Consider the following 20,299-nt stretch of genomic DNA (forward strand, 5'->3'; position numbering starts at 1 on the left):
AGGAAGATATCTGTTGGACCAGTGTTCTCTCCACCTGTCAGGTGTTGATGGTAAGGCAGCTGAAGAGAGTTTGTCCTGTACCAGAAAGGGTTTCTTGATTTTAAGTGAAGATTAGGTGGATTTATGAAAGTCCTTCTCTGTATATTTGGTGGGGCAATATTAGATAGGACAGGCAGCCAGGAGTGCTTCTCTGTGTCCCACCAATTGTGTTCATGGTAGAGTTTAGCTGGGTGTCTATAATGTTAGTGTGTGCACTTCTTTCATAGTATTCTGCTGCAGAGAATGCGAGGGCTAGTGAAGACTTCTGCACCACAATCCCAGGTTGTTCCAGCAAGCCTTAAAATGATATTATTTCTCATTTTAATTTTGTTGGACAGGTTGATGATGTGCCTTTTATAAGTTAGGCTTCTGTCCAGGCTCACTGTATTTCAGGTGAGGCTCATGTTCTACCATTCTGCTACAGAAAGAGAGGTCGAGGTTTCGATTTGCATCTGCATTGTTAAGATGGAATACTATGGACACAGTTTTTGTTGGATTTGTCTTCAGGCACCTTTGCCTGAAGTACTCTTCCAGGATGTTCAAATCTGTGTTCAAGGTTGATTCCAGATTGGCAAAGGAGGTAGATTGGTGTAGGATCACTAGGTCATCGATGTACATATATTTGCTTGAGCTGATATGTGGCAAGTCAGACACGTAGCGTAGATGTTAAAGAGTAACATTTTTTACCTATACAATTAGTGAAAAGGTATCACCTTATTATTAAATTACTCTGGATCAGAGATAGATGTTGAAAGTTTTTTCCTCACTTGGTAAAACTATAAATTAAAGATGCCAAGAAATTATATTCTTGGTTTAATCCTTTATCCAAGTGGGTCAGCAAACAAATTTTGCATGTTTTTGGCTCTTACCATAATGCATACCATTATATGCATGTTAAACGATCTATGCTTTACATTATGGGATACTAAGGAAATATGTGAAGTCATTAGCCTCTATATACAAGCAGCCCAGTTGTGAATATACTTCACATACAAACTTTATTTCATTACACTTGGATAAAGGATTGAACCACGAATATAACTTTTTGGCATTTTTAATGAATAGTTCAATGAAATTAAAAAAAAAAAAAACTTTCAACATGTAAATTGTGTCTTCTCTTGGTTGATTTGACTGCATTTATTTACTACAAAAGTTACACAAAACAGCTAATGTAATATAGTAAATTACATAACACCATACAGTTATAACAAGATTATTTACGTTGTTTTTAACATAAAAAAAAGGTAGCAATTGACTACAACAGTTATACAGTTTTGTTGTAAATAAAAAGGCCACATTTGTTCTTAGGAAAACTTTGCAGTCCTAAGTGAACGTAATTTATTCAACAAATTGCTTACTGCCTTCACCTGACTAGTGACGAAGCAATCTGTTGCAGTTTTAAGCTGTAGCTAGGAGTCAGAAATTCCACTGTTGTTTGTTACATCTTGTTCACTTTTAGCGAATTTCATATAAATTTTCCTGCAATTGCTTTAATGTAATCTTATGGTCTTACGAAAAAGATTACTAATGTTTGATTTTCATTTTGATTGAACAGTTAGCATATGTTTTAAAATGGTGAGGTGCGGCAATTTTAGTTCTATGATCTGTACCATATATTCCAAAATTGCAAAACGAAATTGATCATAACATATGCAAGAAAAAGTGACGTTTAATACAAAATAATCTAATCGTGTTTAAGAGAACAAACCATGGATTAAAAAAACTATATCTATCAATCTCTTTACAGGAAACGTTGATGCGAGTTTAACACACAATTCTTATTTTTGTGAATTAAGAGGCAACACTGCAGCAAAAGCTATTTCTTATTGTTGAACCAAATAAGCAAGGCTGCTAAATAAGTTTCTAATGGTCAAAGTATGAACACAATTTATAAATGTTCATATGCATTTTTTTTTCTTTCCTTTATATTTCAATTAAGATGCACAATCTATCAGGGTAAGTAACAGGAATTTCCCAGTTTTATTTTTGTTTTTTAATATGACGAGTTCTTAAATTATAGTTTTCTCCACTACTACAAAATTAAAACTTGGGAGAAGGAGGAGGGGGGGGGAATGAAAATAAATCACAAGGTATTGGCCAATTTGCCTTGGTTCTAACATGAGTGACTTTCGAGATGGTATACAACATTAATAACATAACTTACTATAATAATCATTAGCTATTTTAAATTGAAATAACCCAATACATATACTGCTACTTTTGTTCATATAAACAGTATCGCACAGTAAATCCTATATTTTCATTGTATTCTAAGATGAAGACAAAAATAGACCACCGTTGTAGTAAATTCAGTGTACAGAAAGTAGTGTTTAAAAGAATCCTAGAAATGCATAAAAGTAATCATAATAATAATTAAATTCCTATATTTATCTCTGTCGTGACTCAGAGACATATAAGTCAAATCACAGCATGATATTTATAACATACCTTACCATCTGCCATTTACCTTGACTTATCCTATCTCAGCGGAAAGATACATAAGTACGAATGGAAAGAAACCCTATGCGATCTCAGCCTTCTCTCACAAATTCAGAATCTGTAACTTTCACTTAAAAGAAACACGTTCCTCTAATAAATGTTGATCTTTTTTTCAAGTATGCGGTTTCCTCAAAAAATGAGTATATTTACTGAAATAAGTTATCGATGTCCCAGAAGAGAAGAGTTACCTCCTAATCAGGAATTGATGCGCATGCAAAATGAATGTGTGCATATAAATATTAGAAAACATTTTAAAATGTGATATTGGACATTGATCTATTGTTCAAAGTGACAGAATGAATTTTCTACTATTATTTATTCAATTTTAGAAAATAATAAAGGAAATATTCATTTAACTATCATTTTCCTTTTAGATGTTATTGAAAAATGGCGCCCGCCGTTAGTCAGCGTGATGTTTCTGTGGAAAGTTTGTGGTTTAAGTATGTATTATCCGCTGTTGCTGCTTCGTGTGCTGAAACAGGCAGGTTTCTCTTAATGTTAAAACCCGTAAAATTATTTCCATCAAAATAAAAATCATATTGTATAAAATAATGCAGTATACGAATAATTTTGTGGACCTGCTGTGTATGTGAATTGCGATTTAATACTTAGAATGGTATCTTGATAAATGGAAATGTGCAGCTATACGCGCCTGCGTATCAGCGACTTTATACCCAGTTAGCAAGGCTTGCTCTCCCCTCCCTTCATGAGGTTTAAAAAGTAACTGGATCAAATTAGTGAACTTTTCCCAGATCAACAAGTTCTGCATAAATTGCAGTTCTTGAAGACTCGCTACTGTACTCCAAATGCAAAAGACATTTCATCTTTCTTATCTACATGTGTGTGTGGAAAAGGACTAATCTTTCTCACAGAAATGCCCTGATTATGGTGTACCAGGTGGTGGGTGTAACCATTTGCAGATCCTTGTTATTTGAAATGGTAAGAGGATAATGCAGGAATGAAGTTTCATGTGCAGAGCCTACAAATATTTTTGCAACAGATGAGGTGAACACTTTCTTCTTCTTAAGTAGCTTCTCCAATTTGGAAGTTAGTAATCATGGTTTGCCAGACTGTCTGATCCTCTGCCATTCTTTTGATCTCATAATAGCTCTTGGTTACCTATCCATTTCTTTACATCATCAACACAAGAAGTTCTTAGTCTACCAGGAGATATTCTTCCCTCTAATTTTCCTTCCAGTATTTCCAGAGATATTTTCCCTGCTGAATCTCTTAATATTCAGCAGGGAAATTCACCTGGCCTGGCTGGTCGAGTGGTTAGTGTATCCGCTCTCTAGCCAAAAGGCTGCCAGTTATAATCCCGCTGTGGGCATGGGTGTCTGTGGAATTACTAGTGGTGGTAGATGGCATTGGTGTAGTTGTGGTCAGTTGGTGGATTAAGTAGCGGAGATGGTTGTAGAGCAAGTGCCCTCCCTCGATGAGTCCTTGGAGGTGTCAAATAATAATAAAAATATGTGCCCCACCATATTGCACTTTCTCCATATAAAGTCTTCCAAGAGTGCTCTTTTGGTTCCCATTAATTTCAATACCTCTTCATTAGTTTTTTTTTTTCCCTCATTCCAAGAAATCTTTAGTGCTCTCCTATAGCACAACATCTCCAAGCCCTGTAATTTCTTGATTATGGATTTTGTATATGTCCTTGCCTCACATCCATTATTCATTGTTGATCATACATAGGATTTTATTATCCATATTTTACTCTGTTTATTTATTCCAGAGGTCATTAGTAATTTATTATTCCAAAATGCTTCCTTTGCCTTAGCTATCTATTCTTTATTTTATTTCCATAAGTGTTGTTCCATCTTTTATAATCATTTCTGTTTAATACTAAGCCATAACTCTATTTCTAATTTTCCCATTGTCCACCAAATCATCAGTAAATCTAATATTGCTAATTCTAATGCCATTTATTTTTATTCCCATTTCGATTTCTTCATATTCTTTCATTATCATTTCACTGTATATATTGAAAAGTATAGGGATATTATACATCCTTGTCTCACTCCTCTTTTGATATATATTGTTTCATTATTATTGTCATTTATAATTTGTGTCTTCTGATTCCAGTATAATTCTATTATTATTCTGAGTTTTTTTTTGTATTAATTTGAATGTCTAAATATTTCTATTAATTTTTCATGGCTTACTAAGTCAAATGCTTTTTGAAAGGCTATAAAGCAGATGCAAGTTTTGTCACTTAGTTATAAAGTTGATTCTCACTTATCTGTGAGAGTCAATTTGACAAGAGCAGTTGATGAGGGAAAGGCATATACTGCCATTTTTTTGAATTTTGCAAAGGCATTTGACAGGGTGTCATATGATTAGCTGATATTTAAGTTGCATCACATGACAAGAGATTAGCCCTAAGATCCAAAGAAAATCCTAGGGAATTTTTTAGCTATGTGGCCAGTAGAAGAAACGAGTGTTGCAGAACGATATTGCGGGATAAATATGGGAATAGAGTGAATGATGCAGAGGACATAGTCGAGTTGTTCAATGAACACTTTATTGGGATATTTCATCCCGGAGAATTAGGTTTTAATACTAGAGGGATAGGACAGGTTCGAGGTTTAGAGGTGAGAGGAGAGTTTGTTTCAAATACTGAGTACTCTGGATGCCGATAAAGCTGTGGGACTGGATGGAATATTGCCATGGGTTTTTGAGAGAATGTGCTAAAGAACTGACAGCTCCATTGACCTGGCTTTTCAATGAGTCTTGCTATAGGAAAGGCCCAAGGAACAGAAAGAAGGTAAGATGGTGCCATTGCATAAGGGAGGTAGCAGGATAGATGTGTCAAATTATAGACCAGTTTGTGTGGCATCAGTTGTAGTTAAGATCTTGGAGAAATTAGTGAGGGTCCATATACAGCATTGGGCAGATGAGGGTAATGTTATCTGTGAGAGTCAACGTGGATTTGTTAATAATATGATTGCCTTTGTGATGCGAGCGATTGATGAGGGAAAGGCATATACTGCCATTATTTTGGATTTTGCAAAGGCATTTGTCAGGGTGCCACATGATAAGCTGATATTTAAGTTGCAGCACACAGGTTTAGATGTCGAGTTAGTCAACTGGATTCAGGATTGTCTGTCTGATAGTATCAGAGAGTTGTGTATGGTGGGGCAATACCTATGAGGCAGAAGGTTACATGCAGGGTCCCACAGGGCTCAGTACTGGGACCTGTATTGTTTAACATTGATATCAATGACATTGTCAGTGGATTGCAGGGGGATATTCAGTTGTTGGCAGATGAGCTGAAGCTGGAGCTAAGGGTTATAGTGATAGTGCAGATGCGGCAGCCATGCAAGAGGATTTGAATAAACTAGAGGGATGGGCAAATGAGAGTCTTGGTTTAATACAGCAAAATGTAAAGTCTTGCAGTTTGGGATACATTGATGGGAGGCTGCATGCTTCATTGGACAAGCTGTACTGGAAGAAATAGGGGAGACAAGAGAGAGATCTGGATGTGATGATTGATAGAAACTTGAAATTCACGGAACATATTGCAAAGGTGGTGAAGGTAACCCAGAGGATTGCTGTAATACTGAAAAGGATGCTGGCCTGCAGAGATAAGAATTATTGTTCATTGTATAAGACCCTGATCAGAACACACTTTTGGTAGTATGCCTGTATCGTATATTATTACCCGAGACCCCATGGAGTCAAAGACTCATCTAGGAGGTCCTTTTATCAAACACACAGCTCATCATACCATGCTTTAAACACAATCAAATTCTCTGCAGACACCACACTCCCAGGCAAAGCATTCCAATCATTCACAACTCTGCATGAAAAAAACCTGCTTCTCACTCCCCTACTCACATCCCTCTTCATATAGTTTCAGGGATGACCTCTGGTTCTCCCGTGATCTTCCACTGTTTTCCTCTCCAACATTGATCCTATAACAACCCCTTACTAACATGTAGGTCTCTATCATATCTCCCCTCTTCCTCCTGTCCACGACACTCTACAAATTGCATCTTCTCAATCTTTCCTCATATTTGACATTCCAGAAGTTATTTCCTCATATTTGACTACCTTAGTCAGTCACCTCTGGACCCTTTCCAACATCTCTTTGTCCTTCTGAAAATCAGGTGACCAAATCTGGCACAATAGTCCATGTGTGGCCTAATCGAAGCCTTATATGGAACAAGAATCTCCCTACTTCTACAAGTCAGTTCTTCTGCATCATTCCCAGAAGCCTTTGTGTTGTCTTCACAATTTTGGCAATGTGTTCCCTAAATTTCAGATTCTTATCCACTCTCACCCCAGATCTCTTATTTCCTCCACCTCCGTCATTATATCCTCACCAAGCATAAATTCTGCATCCCATCTTTGTTTCCCAAAGTTTAAAACCTTATATTTTGCAACATTGAACTCACATCCACATTCCTGTGCCCAATCACTCAATTTATTCAAGTCTTCTTGGAAGGCCACAACATCTTCTCTACTCTTCATGATTCATCCCAACTTTACATCATCTACAAACAACTGAATATCTACATCCAATCTTCACCAATATCATTAATATACAAGTTAAACAGTAATGGCCCTAAAACAGATCCCCTGAGGCACACCGCTAGTGACTTTTTTTCCTTGGATATCGCTCCCCCATACACAACTTGTTGATACCTATCAGATAGCCAGTCTCCAATCCAGTGCACTAGTCTAATATCCAACTCCATCTGCTCTAGTTTGACTATCAACTTATCATGCGGTAATCTATCAAAAGCCTTTGCAAAATGTAAGTATATCCTACTTATATCCTATTCCTCTATCCAAGAAAGCAGTCACCTTATTGTAATAAGTAAGTAGATTACTAAAACATGACCTCCCTTTATCAAATCTATGTTGTCCATCCAAGATAATGCCATGGTTGTCGACCCAGTTCTGGATCCTAGTTCTCACAAACTTCTCCAACAACTTAACCAAAACACCTGACACACAAATAGGCCTATAGTTTTATGCTGGAGTTCAGTCACCCCCTTTATGAAGTGGCACAATCTTGCCCTCCTTCCACTCCTTAGGAACTTGACCCAGTGCAAGACTTGGATTAAATAAATATGTCAAGGCAGGTGTCAACTCCCTTGCACATTCCTTCAGCAATGTGGTGATATATTATCAAGTTCCACAGCCTTATTAACATCTAGTTTGCTCAACTCCCCATACACCTCTTGCTCACTTACAGTCAGTCTCTCCCCCATCATCAAGTGCTCTCAATCTCTCCATGAAGTCACATTCACAAGATTGAAAGATCTTTATGAACTGCTCATTAAGAATCTCCACCACACCTTCCACAACAGCTGTCTTTATACCATTTTCTCCAATCGTTGTCATCCTTCTATAATCATTCTTTCTTTTGCTGGCTACATATCGAAAGAACTCCTTAGGATTCTGTTTTGCTTCATTAGCTGACTACTGTTCATACCTCACTTTTGCTACCCTTACCAACCAAGTCACCTGCCTTTCCTGGTCTTTGCAATCCTCATGGAATTGGTTATTTCCACTTTTCTTATGCTGCCTCTAAAATAGCTAAAATATCTGTTTCCTTTTTCTTTATCTCTTTTATTAACTCATTTAATATTCCATCACATCCACTCATTTTGGCATTAGGTAGATCTTTTATTGCACTTGCTATATCTTCAAGTATACCTGGATTTTTTCAATGAATACTGATCATAGGTTTTCCAGGCTTTTGGTCATTATACAGTTAGGTATTCTTTCCATCTTTGTATCTTGTCTTCTCTCATTCTTATTCTTATCTTTTGACTGTTGTTATTTTGTTATTTTCTTTTGGTTATTAAGAAATTTTATTTTTGAATGCTACTCTAATTAAACTCTTATTAAACAGGCATGCCAATGCTACTGCCAGTTTCCTGGAACATTCCCTAAAGATGTATGGTGATATGTCATCAAATCCTATCACCTTATTTAACATCAAATTTATTTCCTCAAATACCTCCTGCTCACTCACAATTAAGCTATCCTCTCCTATGTTCTCTACACTTAAGTTCCTCATAATTCCACCCTGATCAGCATCATTTTATTTTCTTTATCAAATTTCTCTATTTCTAAGCAATTATTATTGATCCATATATGTTTTTCTTCTTTACATTTATTTTTTATTTGTCTATGGAGTTATTTTTCCAGGTTCTCCTTTTATCCATTAGTTCTGGTATCGTTTTAGTCATCCATGTTTTTTAAAATTTACTCTTTGTTTTTCCAATACATTTTGCTGCTGCAGTCAATATGCTTCTTTTATCTTGATCCAATTGTTAATTGATCCAATTGATCTTTGTGTTAATGTTTAGTTTATCTGTATTCCACTTGAATGTTCTGAATCTCTTAGTTATCTTTTTTAACTTTATATTTATTGTAATTCTCACAAGTCTGTGGTCTGATCCACAGTTGGCACTTGGTATAACTTTTGCATTTGTTATTCCATTTCTATATCTTATTGATCATAATAAAATCTATTTGATTAATATGTGTACCATCAGATCTCCAAGTGTACCTTGCTTTTTCTTTTTGTTCATAAAAAGTGTTTGCAATTATCAATTTATGTTTTAAACAAAATTCAATACATCTATCACCTCTATCATTTCTTATGTCATATCCACATGGGCCTACAACAGAACTTATTCTTTCCATTCCTATTTTTGCATTCTAGTTTCCAATATCTTGAATAGTTTCCTTTATTTTCTCATACAATTCTTCAATTTCATCATTTTCAGATGTGGTGGGTGCATAAATTTGTATAATCATCATTGGTTTTGTCTCTATAAAAAATTTATATTATTCTTTCAGATATCCTATTAACATTAATAACAGAATGTGAGACCTCCTTTTCTATAATGAATGCAACTCCCTTTCTAGACGTATTTCCTCTGCTTCCCAAACTTATTCCAAAATTATATTCCTTTCCATTTGGAAGAGTAGTTAAAAATTTCATATCGCCTTTCCAGAATGTCTCTGACAATCTAAATAATTTAATGTCTAATCGTCCCATTTCTCTACACACATTTTCTACTTTTATAGGTTGATTCAATCCTCTCACATTTCATTATTCTTATTAACATTTGGCCTCCATGGTTAGAGACACATCATGGGAGGTACTCACTATTGCATACAATGCTCATCCAATTGCATATTAAAGTGATTCAGTGTGTCCACATCCACAACACAGGCAATGCATTCCACTCACCAACCACCCTCCATGCAATGAACCTGCTTCTCACTCCTTTGCTCACACCCTCCTTATACGGTTTCCAGCAATGGCCTCTTGTTCTACTCTCCTCTCCCATTCTGTGAAAAATTTCTTCCATTTCTACCTGATAACAATCCCTGACCAGCTGATGTATCTCAATCATATCCCTCATCTTCCTCCTATTCACGAGGCTCTGCAACTTACATTCTCTCAATCTGTCCTCGGACTCCACATTCCAAACACCACTGACTACCTTTGTGAATCTTCTCTGTACCCTTTCCAACATATCCTTGTTCACCGTGAAAACCCGGCAGCCAAATCTGTGCACAATAATCCATATGAGGCCTGATCAAGGCCTTATACAATGGAATCATAACCTCTCTATTTCTGCGTCTCAGGATCCTCCGCATCATTGCCATTATTCGATGTGATGTCTTCACAACTTGTGCAATGTGGCCCCTGAATTTCAGGTCCTTATCCACCATCTTTCCTAGATCTCTCATCCCACCAAGTGCATACTTTGCATCCCCATCGGTGCTTATCAAATCTCAAAACCTTACACTTTGCAACAGTGAACTGATAGTTCCACTTATTTGCCCATTCATGCAATCTATTCAAGTCCTCTTGTAAGGCATTAACATCAGCCTGACTGTGCATTGCTCTTCCCAGTTTTTCATCATCCATAAACAGCTGGATATCACTAGTTCAACCAACCCAATATCATTAACAGACAAATTGAACAACAATGGCCCCTTAACTGACCACTGCGGCACACCACTACTGACCTTTCTCTTTCGAGATACTGCACCCTCATATACAACTTTCTGTTACCTATCCGACAGCCAGTCACTGATCCAACACAGAAGTCTGTTATCCAATCTCACTTGTTTCCATTTATTTAAGAGCTTGTCATGTGGCAGTCTATCCGAAGCCTTTGCAAAATCCAAGTACACCACTGTATATGCATCTTCCCTTGTCCAAGGTATTTATCACCTTGTTTTAGTACCTAAGTAAGTTAGTGAAACATGATCTTCCCTTAACAAACCCATGCTGATAACCACAGAGAATACTGCTGTTATCAACCCATTTCCGTATCCTACTTCTCACCAATCTCTCCATTACCTTTCACCACAACTCCAGATATACAGACCCAGACTTGCCTATAATTTGAAGCTACAGTCTTATCACCATCTTCATGCAGTGGAACAATTTTACCCTCCTTCCACCCCTTGGAACCCATGCTGTTGCAAAACTCTTATTAAACAGTCATGCCAATGCTACTGCCAGTTTCCTGGAACATTCCCTTAAGATGCATGTCATCAAATCCTACCACCTTATTAACACAAGGTTATTTATTTCCTCAAATACCTCTAGCTCACTCACAATTAATTCCCCTGCTATCACTTAAGTTCCTCATAATTTCACCCTGATCAGGATGAAACACCCATATAAATTGATCACTGAATACCTCAACAATGTCTTCTGCAGCAGTTACCATTCTACCACTTTCATCCCTTAACTTCATCTTTCCATGATCATTCTTCCTTCTACTTGCCACATATCTAAAAAAAACTCTCTAGGGTTTTTCTTAGCCTGATTTGCCAATTTCTGCTCATACTCTACTTTTGGTTTCCTTACTAACTGAGTCACTCTCCTGGCTTGTTCTTTGTATTCTTCATGTGACTGATTACCATTATTCATCTTGTATTCCATGAAATCTTTAAAAAGAAAGTACAAAGTACTTTCTTTTTCCAGATTTCATGCTAAAGCTCTATATTCATCCATTTTACACCTACCTTATTCAGCCTTTTGGCCTTTGGGATACATTCGTACATTGATGCTGTTATGTATTTCTTTGTAAGTTCCCATGCAGCATTTGTTTCCTTACCACTCAACTCCTCGTTCCATGTTATAGCTCGAAGTTGTCTCCTAAGCTTGTCATAATCACCAGCCTTATAATTCCACATATATCCTTTTCTCGCAAAAGTCTACATATGACTATCCACAGCACAGGTGATTACTTCATGATCTCTTTCACCAACTGGAGGAAAATGTGAAACCCCCTCTAACAATTACATCCTCTGATGAAATGATCACATCTAGAACTCTTGATCCTCGCGTGCCTCTCTTTACGTGCTGCCTGAGTTAGTTATCTCTATAGAACTCAAGAAATTCATTTTCCTTATTTCCATATGCTACCTCTTCATTCCAATCTATACCACCATAATTAAAATCACCCATAATAATTACCCTTCCTTTGTTCACTAATCCAAGTTGTTTATTCATTTCTTCACCACCACCACCTTCCAAATTCTCAGGCCTATTGTAACATCCATCTAAATATGTCTTCCTCTCAATCTCCACATTACCCCACACTGCCTCATAATCATTGTCACTATTTCCCCCCTTAATTCCTTATGTGGAATTAATTCCCCTGCTATCATCAGCAGCACCCCCCCTCCCTTCCTGCCCTTTCTATCCTCACAAACCCTTCCATTTCTATTTCCGTTATGATATCATCTTCATTCAACCATGTTTCACTTATTCCAATGATTTGGGGGCGAATAAACTCAATCACTGAAACTATTTCATCCCCTTTATTTCTGATACTTCTGGCATTTGTAAACAAACCCAACAGTTCATTTTGAAGTCTATAGCCAGTCCTATCCAAGCCATGTGTTGGTTGTGATTTTCCCACTACACCTGCCAAATCACCTTTATCACTGCTTGCCACATATACCTGCTCAGTCTCCACTTCTCCACCCACATCACAATATACTCCATCTTCATACACACGCATTCACTGCCACTTTCAACATTCACTCTCCCTATGCCATATCTCCTTGTCTGCCCGAGCTTCCCCTGTTTCCCTGTTCCTCTTGTATTCCAGTTCTCTCTTCTTCTCTCACACTACTACTGTTTCCGTTGCCAAACACTTCTTTCTCTTCAGTACCACTCTCCTGATTTTTCTCTTCATCTCTTCCTTCTGATCTCTGTTACGCATTACACACTGTACTTCCACACACTTTACTTTCATCCAGCAACACTTTCTCCAGTACACTTACTCCAAAGCCATTTAAATCAAACCCATCACACCTGTATAATTTCATTCTTCCCTCAAACACATGCCATAAATTCACAAATTCCACTCCCTTCTCCTCGCACAGCTCCGCCAGCATACCATTCATGATTTTGGCTCTCCGTTGCAACTCATCATCATCATACCTAGGTAATCATACACTGACAACCATCATACACTGACAACCTTTCCTACTACACTGTTATCTTTCACTCTTCTCAATAGTCTCCTTATATACTTCCTCACATCCTTCTTATGTCCAGTTAGATCATTCGTCCCTACAATCACAACTAATCCTCTCGCTCGTTTCTTCTTCATGTCCAAATGCCTTAATTATCGTACTCATTCTCCCACCTGGATAGCAGACCTTATGGACTCTGTCAGTAACTAGCCCTCTAATTATGGAGTCTCCATTTACTACTATCCTGGAATCACTCGTCACTTCCTTTACTCTTTGTTCTTTCATTCTGTTTTCTTGCATACTCTCATTAGTTTCCACTAGACGCTTAACATTACTCAACATATTCTTCATTTCATTTTTCATTTCCAATATCTGCTTCATTAAATCTTGCATTCCAACAATTTCGCTTTCTATCTCGCTACCTCTCGTTTGGCCGCACTTTACTTCCTTTTCCTCATTCATACTTTTTTTCACCCCCTTATCACTAATTTTCGCTTGTACCAGTTTTAACACTTCGTTTATTTTTTTATTTCTAGCTTTCTTGGTTTCTGCTATAGTCAATTCCTGCTGACTGAGATCCTGGAAAATGCTGAGGGCCAGTCAGATCATATGGCAAATTCTTCTTATATCTCTCACCTACTATAATTTAACACTGGGACTAATACTGTAACTGGGCCCCAAGAACCAGTTACACTATCTACAATTAAGGTGGGACATGTATGCCTGGGTAGAGAAGGCAGACTCCCACTGCATAGTGTAATAAATTCAACAGTATAGGAAATATTCACTCTGCTCTCGATTACTTTAATAGCTTTGGAGGGGAAAATGAAGAGGGAAGAGAGAGAAGTTGGAAAGAAGAGTAGGGACCAACCTACAGATAACTGTAAGGTTTCTGTTATTTGAAATAAAATGTGGTCCACATCAGGTTCCTTGGGGTTGCATTCCCTTACTCACTAGGTGTGAGTCGCTGAGCATGTCGACCCTTCAGCAGAAAACATTAATTGCAACCTCAAATGTCATTATTATTATTATTACACCAGCAATTTCATGGAGTTCATATATTCATCAAGTGAGACTCTAAACATTATGCTTAGCACTATCCAATATTTGCCCAATATCTGTCATTCTGTGCCTTGAAGTCATTCATATTCATAGTATCCACATCAGACTCTAGTAACCTATTCCATTAATTCAGCACTATTCATGCAAAAACTATTCCTCACACTCTTGTTCAATTTCCAAGGATAGCACATAAACAATAAATTACACAATAACCATAGTAATTAACTTTAATGAAATGAAAGTACAGATATTTCATACTGAAAATAACACTACATCATCAGTGCATAGAAACAAATCAAAGTTTAGACAAATCAATGGCTTATGTTCAATCCATTCCTAAAAAAGGGATGCGAAATCACTGCTGTCTAACTACTGCCCTCTCTCACTCACATTAATCCTATCTAAAGTAACGGAGAGAACCATCAATTCCCAACTTCTACACTACCTCGAAGGCACCCAGCTAATAAACATCCATAAGTATAGATTCTGTCACTATTGATCAACAGGAGATCTACTCACATATATCACCCATTCCTGGACAAATGCCACAGAAAAGTTTAGCGAATTTCAAGTGAATCTTGATGCATTTGATATCTCAAAGCTTTTGACCTGTTCTGGCACAAAGGCTTACTAAGCAAACTCCAATTGTTGGGTCTGTCTCTGGACTTCTGCAGTTGGATTGCCAGCTTTCTGTCTGGACACACACTATGTGTGATGGTGGATATATATTCTTATCCTCTCACCATTTAAATAACACCAGGGTCCTATAAGATTCTGTTCTCTCACCAACCCTCTTCCTTCTATTTATCATGACTTACTTCAGTTGATCTCCAGCCCAATACACAGTTTTGCATCTCCCTTTCCCTACGGAACACCAACTGCAACTGCCTTCAATTCTGATCTCCAAGCCATCCTCCAATGGGGTTCAGATAACCTCCTCAATTTCACTGGTAGTAAAAAAAACCCAGTTCTGTCTTATTTCTCTGAAAAAATATCCATTTTCTCCCAGTATTATTTTTGACAACACTTAAATTACCAGACAGGATGAGATTTCTCTTCTTGGAATTACCCTGGCATCAAGCCTCTCCTGGCATAAATACATTGCAACCAATGTAATTATGCCATTCAAGACTTCACCTCTGAATAGCTGTTAACCTTATACAAATCTACTCAGCTATTGAGTACTCTCACATTTGGATGGAGGAGGAAGGGGGGCATTAAAAGCTCTCTCAAAATGCTTGACTCAATTCATAGAAGAACAATTAGATTGATTAATACCCCATCTTTTACCAACTCACTCCTCCCACTATTGCACAAGTGTTTTGTTTCTGCATTATGTATATTCTATAAATATTTCCATGGCAAACGTTCATCTGAAATGGCATCAATAATTCCTCCATTCAGTACGACATCCATTGGAATACATTCATCTGCCACCCGACATCCCTTCACAGCACACTTGAAACTCACAGATGAAGTTTTTTTTCCTCCATTCCTGCTACTGCTGCATTGTGGATCAGTCTTCCCCCTGATGTGTGTCCCAAAGAATACAATATATAGGCTTTTAAATAAAATGTAAACAAGTTTCTCCTTTCTCAACCTGCTACCCATGCATCAATAATTCCTCCATTCAGTACTACATCCATTGGAATACATTCATCTGCCACCCGACATCCCTTCACAGCACACTTGAAACTCACAGATGAAGTTTTTTTTCCTCCTCCATTCCTGCTACTGCTGCATTGTGGATCAGTCTTCCCTCTGATGTGTGTCTCCCAAAGAATACAATATATAGGCTTTTAAATAAAATGTAAACAAGTTTCTCCTTTCTCAACCTGCTACCCATACACACTACTAACGTAGTGTAGGTTGATTAACCAACCTGTCGTGTATGGGCGCAACATAAAAAAAAAAAAAATTTAAAAAGCAGCAGCACATGGCATATTGCATGGTCTTTAGACCTGTGGGCCTAGTTCACAAAGTCGTAAGACAAATTCTGTGCTGTTATCCTTACAAGATTTCCTATGTTTAGCATTTGCTTAATTCTGGCTGGGGTGCATGAGAAACATTTGCCCTGCAGTTTCTTGCTCAGACCGAACTGGATAACGACTGCCTTGGAACATTTTTTGGACTGATGGAACTCACTTCCATCTGGGCGGTGCTGTGAATATTCAGAACTGCAAACCCATATGTTGTGCGACTGATTCCACTTCATTCCCCGAAGGTTACTGTTTGGTGTAGTTTTACAGCAGATTTCATTATTGGACATTTTTGACCAGCCTAGTTGGCTGAGTGGTTAGTGTATCTGCTCTCTAGCAATAAGGCTGTGGGTTCGAATCTCACCGTGGACATGGATGTTTGTGATTGTCTGTGGAAATACAGACAATCACAAACATCACAAATCTGTGGTGATGGCAGGCTGTAGATGGTGTTGGTGTAGTTGCTGTTAGTTGTAGTTGGTGGATTGAGTGGTGGAGATGGAGAATTAGTGTAGAGTAGGTGCCCTTCCTTGAGAGTCTCTGGAGGTGTCACATAATAATTTTTTTTCGAGGTGCTCTGTCCCGCTGGTCTCGTTACCTGCACTGTTAATGGCCAGCGATGTGCATATCTTGTAGCCAATCAGGTGATTCCAACACTTCAGCAGCATCATTGCTTAGATTCAACAGTTTTATGTAGGATGGTGCTCCTCCTTGCTTCATCACTCCTGTCAAGTGGTTGCTTCAGATACATTTTACTGAGGACAGAATTGTCTGCCACCATTTTCGTACAACATAGCCAGCCCGTTCCCTGGATTTGAGCTCCCTGTAAACTTTGGCTGTGGAGACATCTCAAAGACATTGTTTATTGTTGACACATAGCCAATTTAGGGGATCTCAGGATCAGCAATTCATGCTATATCCATGAGATTTCGAGTGAAACTCTACATTCTGTGGTTGAGCATGCAATTTTGTGATTTCCCCACAGTGCTGACAATGGAGGACAGCATATCGAACATACTGTTGTGTAACCACACAACCCGCTGTATGTATCCTGCGTTTTGTGACGTTTGGAATTACCTACTATGGTATTGCAGCACCATGTATCATCTTAGAACTTTGGCAACTTTTAGAACCAACATTGAGTTTTGCACAAAATAAAATTCCATTGCCGCACACATCATCATCATATTAAATATTAAATCGTTACACTGAGTAGTTACCCAGATATACAGCCTTTCGAAATGTGAACTTTAATTATAATCACCCTATAGATGATGTCTTTGTGACAGTATAAGACATCCAAGTGGCAACTGTATTCCTTCACGAAAAGAGCTTCCTTCCAACATAATTTGTTTAGTGCAGCCTTTTATCATGTTGAGTACTACCACGTGACCCATTTGTGCACGATTCGAATATTTGAATGTGTACCCACTTTTTACCCAAAATTGTGAGTTATACAAATTGCCACAAGCCGATTTATCTGAATTTGTGGTTGTAATCTTCTGAAATGTGTTCACCCTTAGGTTTTGAACACCAGTCTAATTACAAAATTTATAAATCAACATAAACCTTTTCTTGGCAGAGAATTCCACATGTTTGGCAACTTCTAAGAACAAGACTGCATTCTCACTCTCCCCAGTTGCAGGCAGAGTGTCTACCTTGCTAATGGATATGTTTTCTGATATTATTATCAGATCCAACACTCTGAGATCCCCTCTATAACCTGTTGTTTCATGTAATTATTATTATTGTTATGGGTTAGTCCTTACACTCATATAGGAGCTCCTAAACATCATGCCAAGCACTATCCAACATTCACGCAGTTTTTGTCGTACTTTGCTTTGAACTCATTCACCACTCTCCAAGCAAAAAATCTTGTGCTGATATCCTTGTTAACTACACTCTTGCTCAGTTTCCATGGATGGTTTCTAGTTCTCATACTGAAAGACCTGTTCCAAAAAATTTCTTCTGTATTAATCTTGTAAAAACCCTTCAATAATTTATGTCTCAGTCATGTTACTTCTTTTCCATCTGTGAACGAATTTCTGCAATCTTCAATCTGTCCTCATAAGGTTTATTCCATGGACTTGCTACAATCTTTGTCACTCTCCTCTGAATCCTCTTCACCTCCTCCTCATCCCCGAGAAATCCAGTTGACCAGATCTGTGCACACCATAGTCCAGATGAGGTCTTACCGAACAGGTTATTATACCCCTTTAAACAGTAATAATAATCTGCTTGTCTGTTCGCAAGGGTATTCTCCAGTAAACAAATAATTAAATGAGCTCCTTTAGCCACTTTTGCAATATGTCCTCTAAACTTCACTCCCTATCCATTAACACCCCTCCTCCCCAAATCCCTGGCTTCATTAATTTCCTGGATTATATTTCCATCAATGTGGCACATACTAGTAATCTTTTCATCCTGCAATGCATAATCTTACACTTTGCCACATTAAAATGACATTCATTCTTCTTTTCCCAGACTGCCACCAGTCTATGCAAATCATCCTGCAAAATATTAACATAATCTTTATTAACTATTTCTCTACCCAGTTTTGTATCATTAGCAAATGACTGAATACTTCCTCTCAGATCTTTTCCTATATTAATGAAAAATTGAATAGTATTCAGTGGCTCAATAGTGTGTTCCTTGTGGAACAGAGCCTTGTGAGATATCAGAGAATATCATAAGCTATTCTCTGATATCTCTCTATCAACCGCCCTCTTAATCACTTCACCATCTTTATATCCATCTGCATGTGCTGCAATTTACTGATTAGAATTCCATGCAGTATCCTGTCAGAAGCTTTTGCAAAATTCAGCAGTAACACTGTAACCTACCCCTAACAAAACCATGTTGCCCCCCATATAGTACCAGCTTCTCCAGTACTTTGACTATGATTTCTGATATGCTGATTGGTTGGTAATTTGCTACTGATGTCTTGGAGCTTCCTTTATGCAATGGAACTATATTCCCCCCTCTTTCTACCCCTTAGTACTAACCCAGAGCTAAGACTTAGATTAAACAATGTGGTCAAAGGCACTGCTATTTCCCTAGCACCTTATTGTAAAACTCAAGCTGGTAAAACTAGTTGCACTCATTGTGCTAATCTGTGGATATATGGCATCTACATCTTGTGGACATCCTGTGGACCCCTGGTCTATAGCAGTGCCCAACAATATATTTTCCAATTAACCTCTATCTCACCCTAGTCTCAAATGAACCATCTCTCGATCTAAAATTTTCTTTCACTTTTAATTTTGTTCATTGTAATTCTTCAGCTATTATCAGCAGTACCCAACCTCCTGTCTTATTCCCTCTATCCTCCCTGAAAATTCAGTATCATTTGCATTCTATTCCTGTAACTATATAATTTTTTTGTTAACCGGGTCTCACTGATGCCTATAATTTTTGGCCAAGTTGAGCTGACCAATGCCAAAAACTCCTCTTCCTTATTCCTGATACTTATTGCATTCGTGTATATGCATTTCAACATACCCTTGTAACCACAATTACCATCCTTGTGTAATGCCAGTACTAACCCATTTGAATTGGAAACCTCTGAAATCGCATTCAGCATTGAATAATCATTTCTATACACATGATCATTAATCATGGATGGCCAGACATGATTAATGATTTATTGCATCCCCCACATAATACCTCTAGTTTTCCTGGTTTTGCACTTCCATATTCTCACCAAACAACACTAACTCCAAACCCATTTAAATGTAGCAATTTAAATGTAATTAGTCTGTCAGGCATATATAAGTCCTTTCGTTCAGTCAACAAATTTACTCTTTACATCAATAAAATGCACACCATTCTCCTTGCATAATCTTCCCAATGACTCATTAGTAATCATGGCTCTTCGTTTCAGTTCTGTCCTATCATACTGAGGCAGCAGACTCGCAATTTTTGCTTCCTTACTCTTCTCTTTCATATCTTCTCTCATTGCATATTTCTCCCTTTTGAAATCAGTTGTTTCTGTCATAACAATCATCTCTTTCACTTTTCTCTTCTGCAGACTAGTGTCATTAACATTCTTAATTTTCGTACCTCAGAAACAAGCTCTCTTCACTTTCTCATTAAGTATACCTCTTATCATCGAATCTCCACTCAATACCTTATTTCGAGTTTCTTGCACATTTATACTTTCTATTTTCACATTTTATTTCATTCTCCCACCTGCTGTACCACACAGCAATTGTTTCCCCAGTCGCTCTAGCTCT

At 37.6% G+C, this 20,299-nt stretch overlaps 2 protein-coding genes across 8 annotated transcripts in view; one reads left to right on the forward strand and one right to left on the reverse strand.

Moving 5' to 3' along the window:
* drk (growth factor receptor-bound protein 2 drk) overlaps positions 1 to 2,672 on the reverse strand; it is a 230,243-nt gene extending 227,571 nt beyond the window's left edge. For 3 of the 5 annotated variants that reach the window (XM_090405855.1, XM_090405851.1, XM_090405854.1), the window contains exon 1: positions 2,488 to 2,613. The gene's annotated coding sequence lies outside the window, so the exon portion shown is untranslated. Of the gene's footprint in view, positions 1 to 2,487 lie in introns of all 5 variants that reach the window. The other 2 variants (XM_090405856.1, XM_090405852.1) reach the window with 1 other exon arrangement.
* A 129-nt stretch (positions 2,673 to 2,801) lies between these two features.
* The window catches only part of Ucp4A (Uncoupling protein 4A), a 224,870-nt gene continuing 207,372 nt past the window's right edge, over positions 2,802 to 20,299 (forward strand). Inside the window, exon 1 of one of the 3 annotated variants that reach the window (XM_090405849.1) lies at positions 2,802 to 3,019. In XM_090405849.1, coding sequence (XP_090261975.1) covers positions 2,926 to 3,019 — 94 coding nt within the window. In that variant the 5' untranslated portion in view covers positions 2,802 to 2,925. The remainder of the gene's footprint in view (positions 3,020 to 20,299) is intronic. The other 2 variants (XM_090405848.1, XM_090405850.1) reach the window with 2 other exon arrangements.

The sequence above is a fragment of the Typopeltis vanoorti genome, chromosome 15 (genome assembly GCF_054136105.1).
Source record: "Typopeltis vanoorti isolate ZY-2024b chromosome 15, IOZ_Tvanoo_1.0, whole genome shotgun sequence".
Classification (NCBI taxonomy): Eukaryota; Metazoa; Arthropoda; class Arachnida; order Uropygi; family Thelyphonidae; genus Typopeltis; species Typopeltis vanoorti.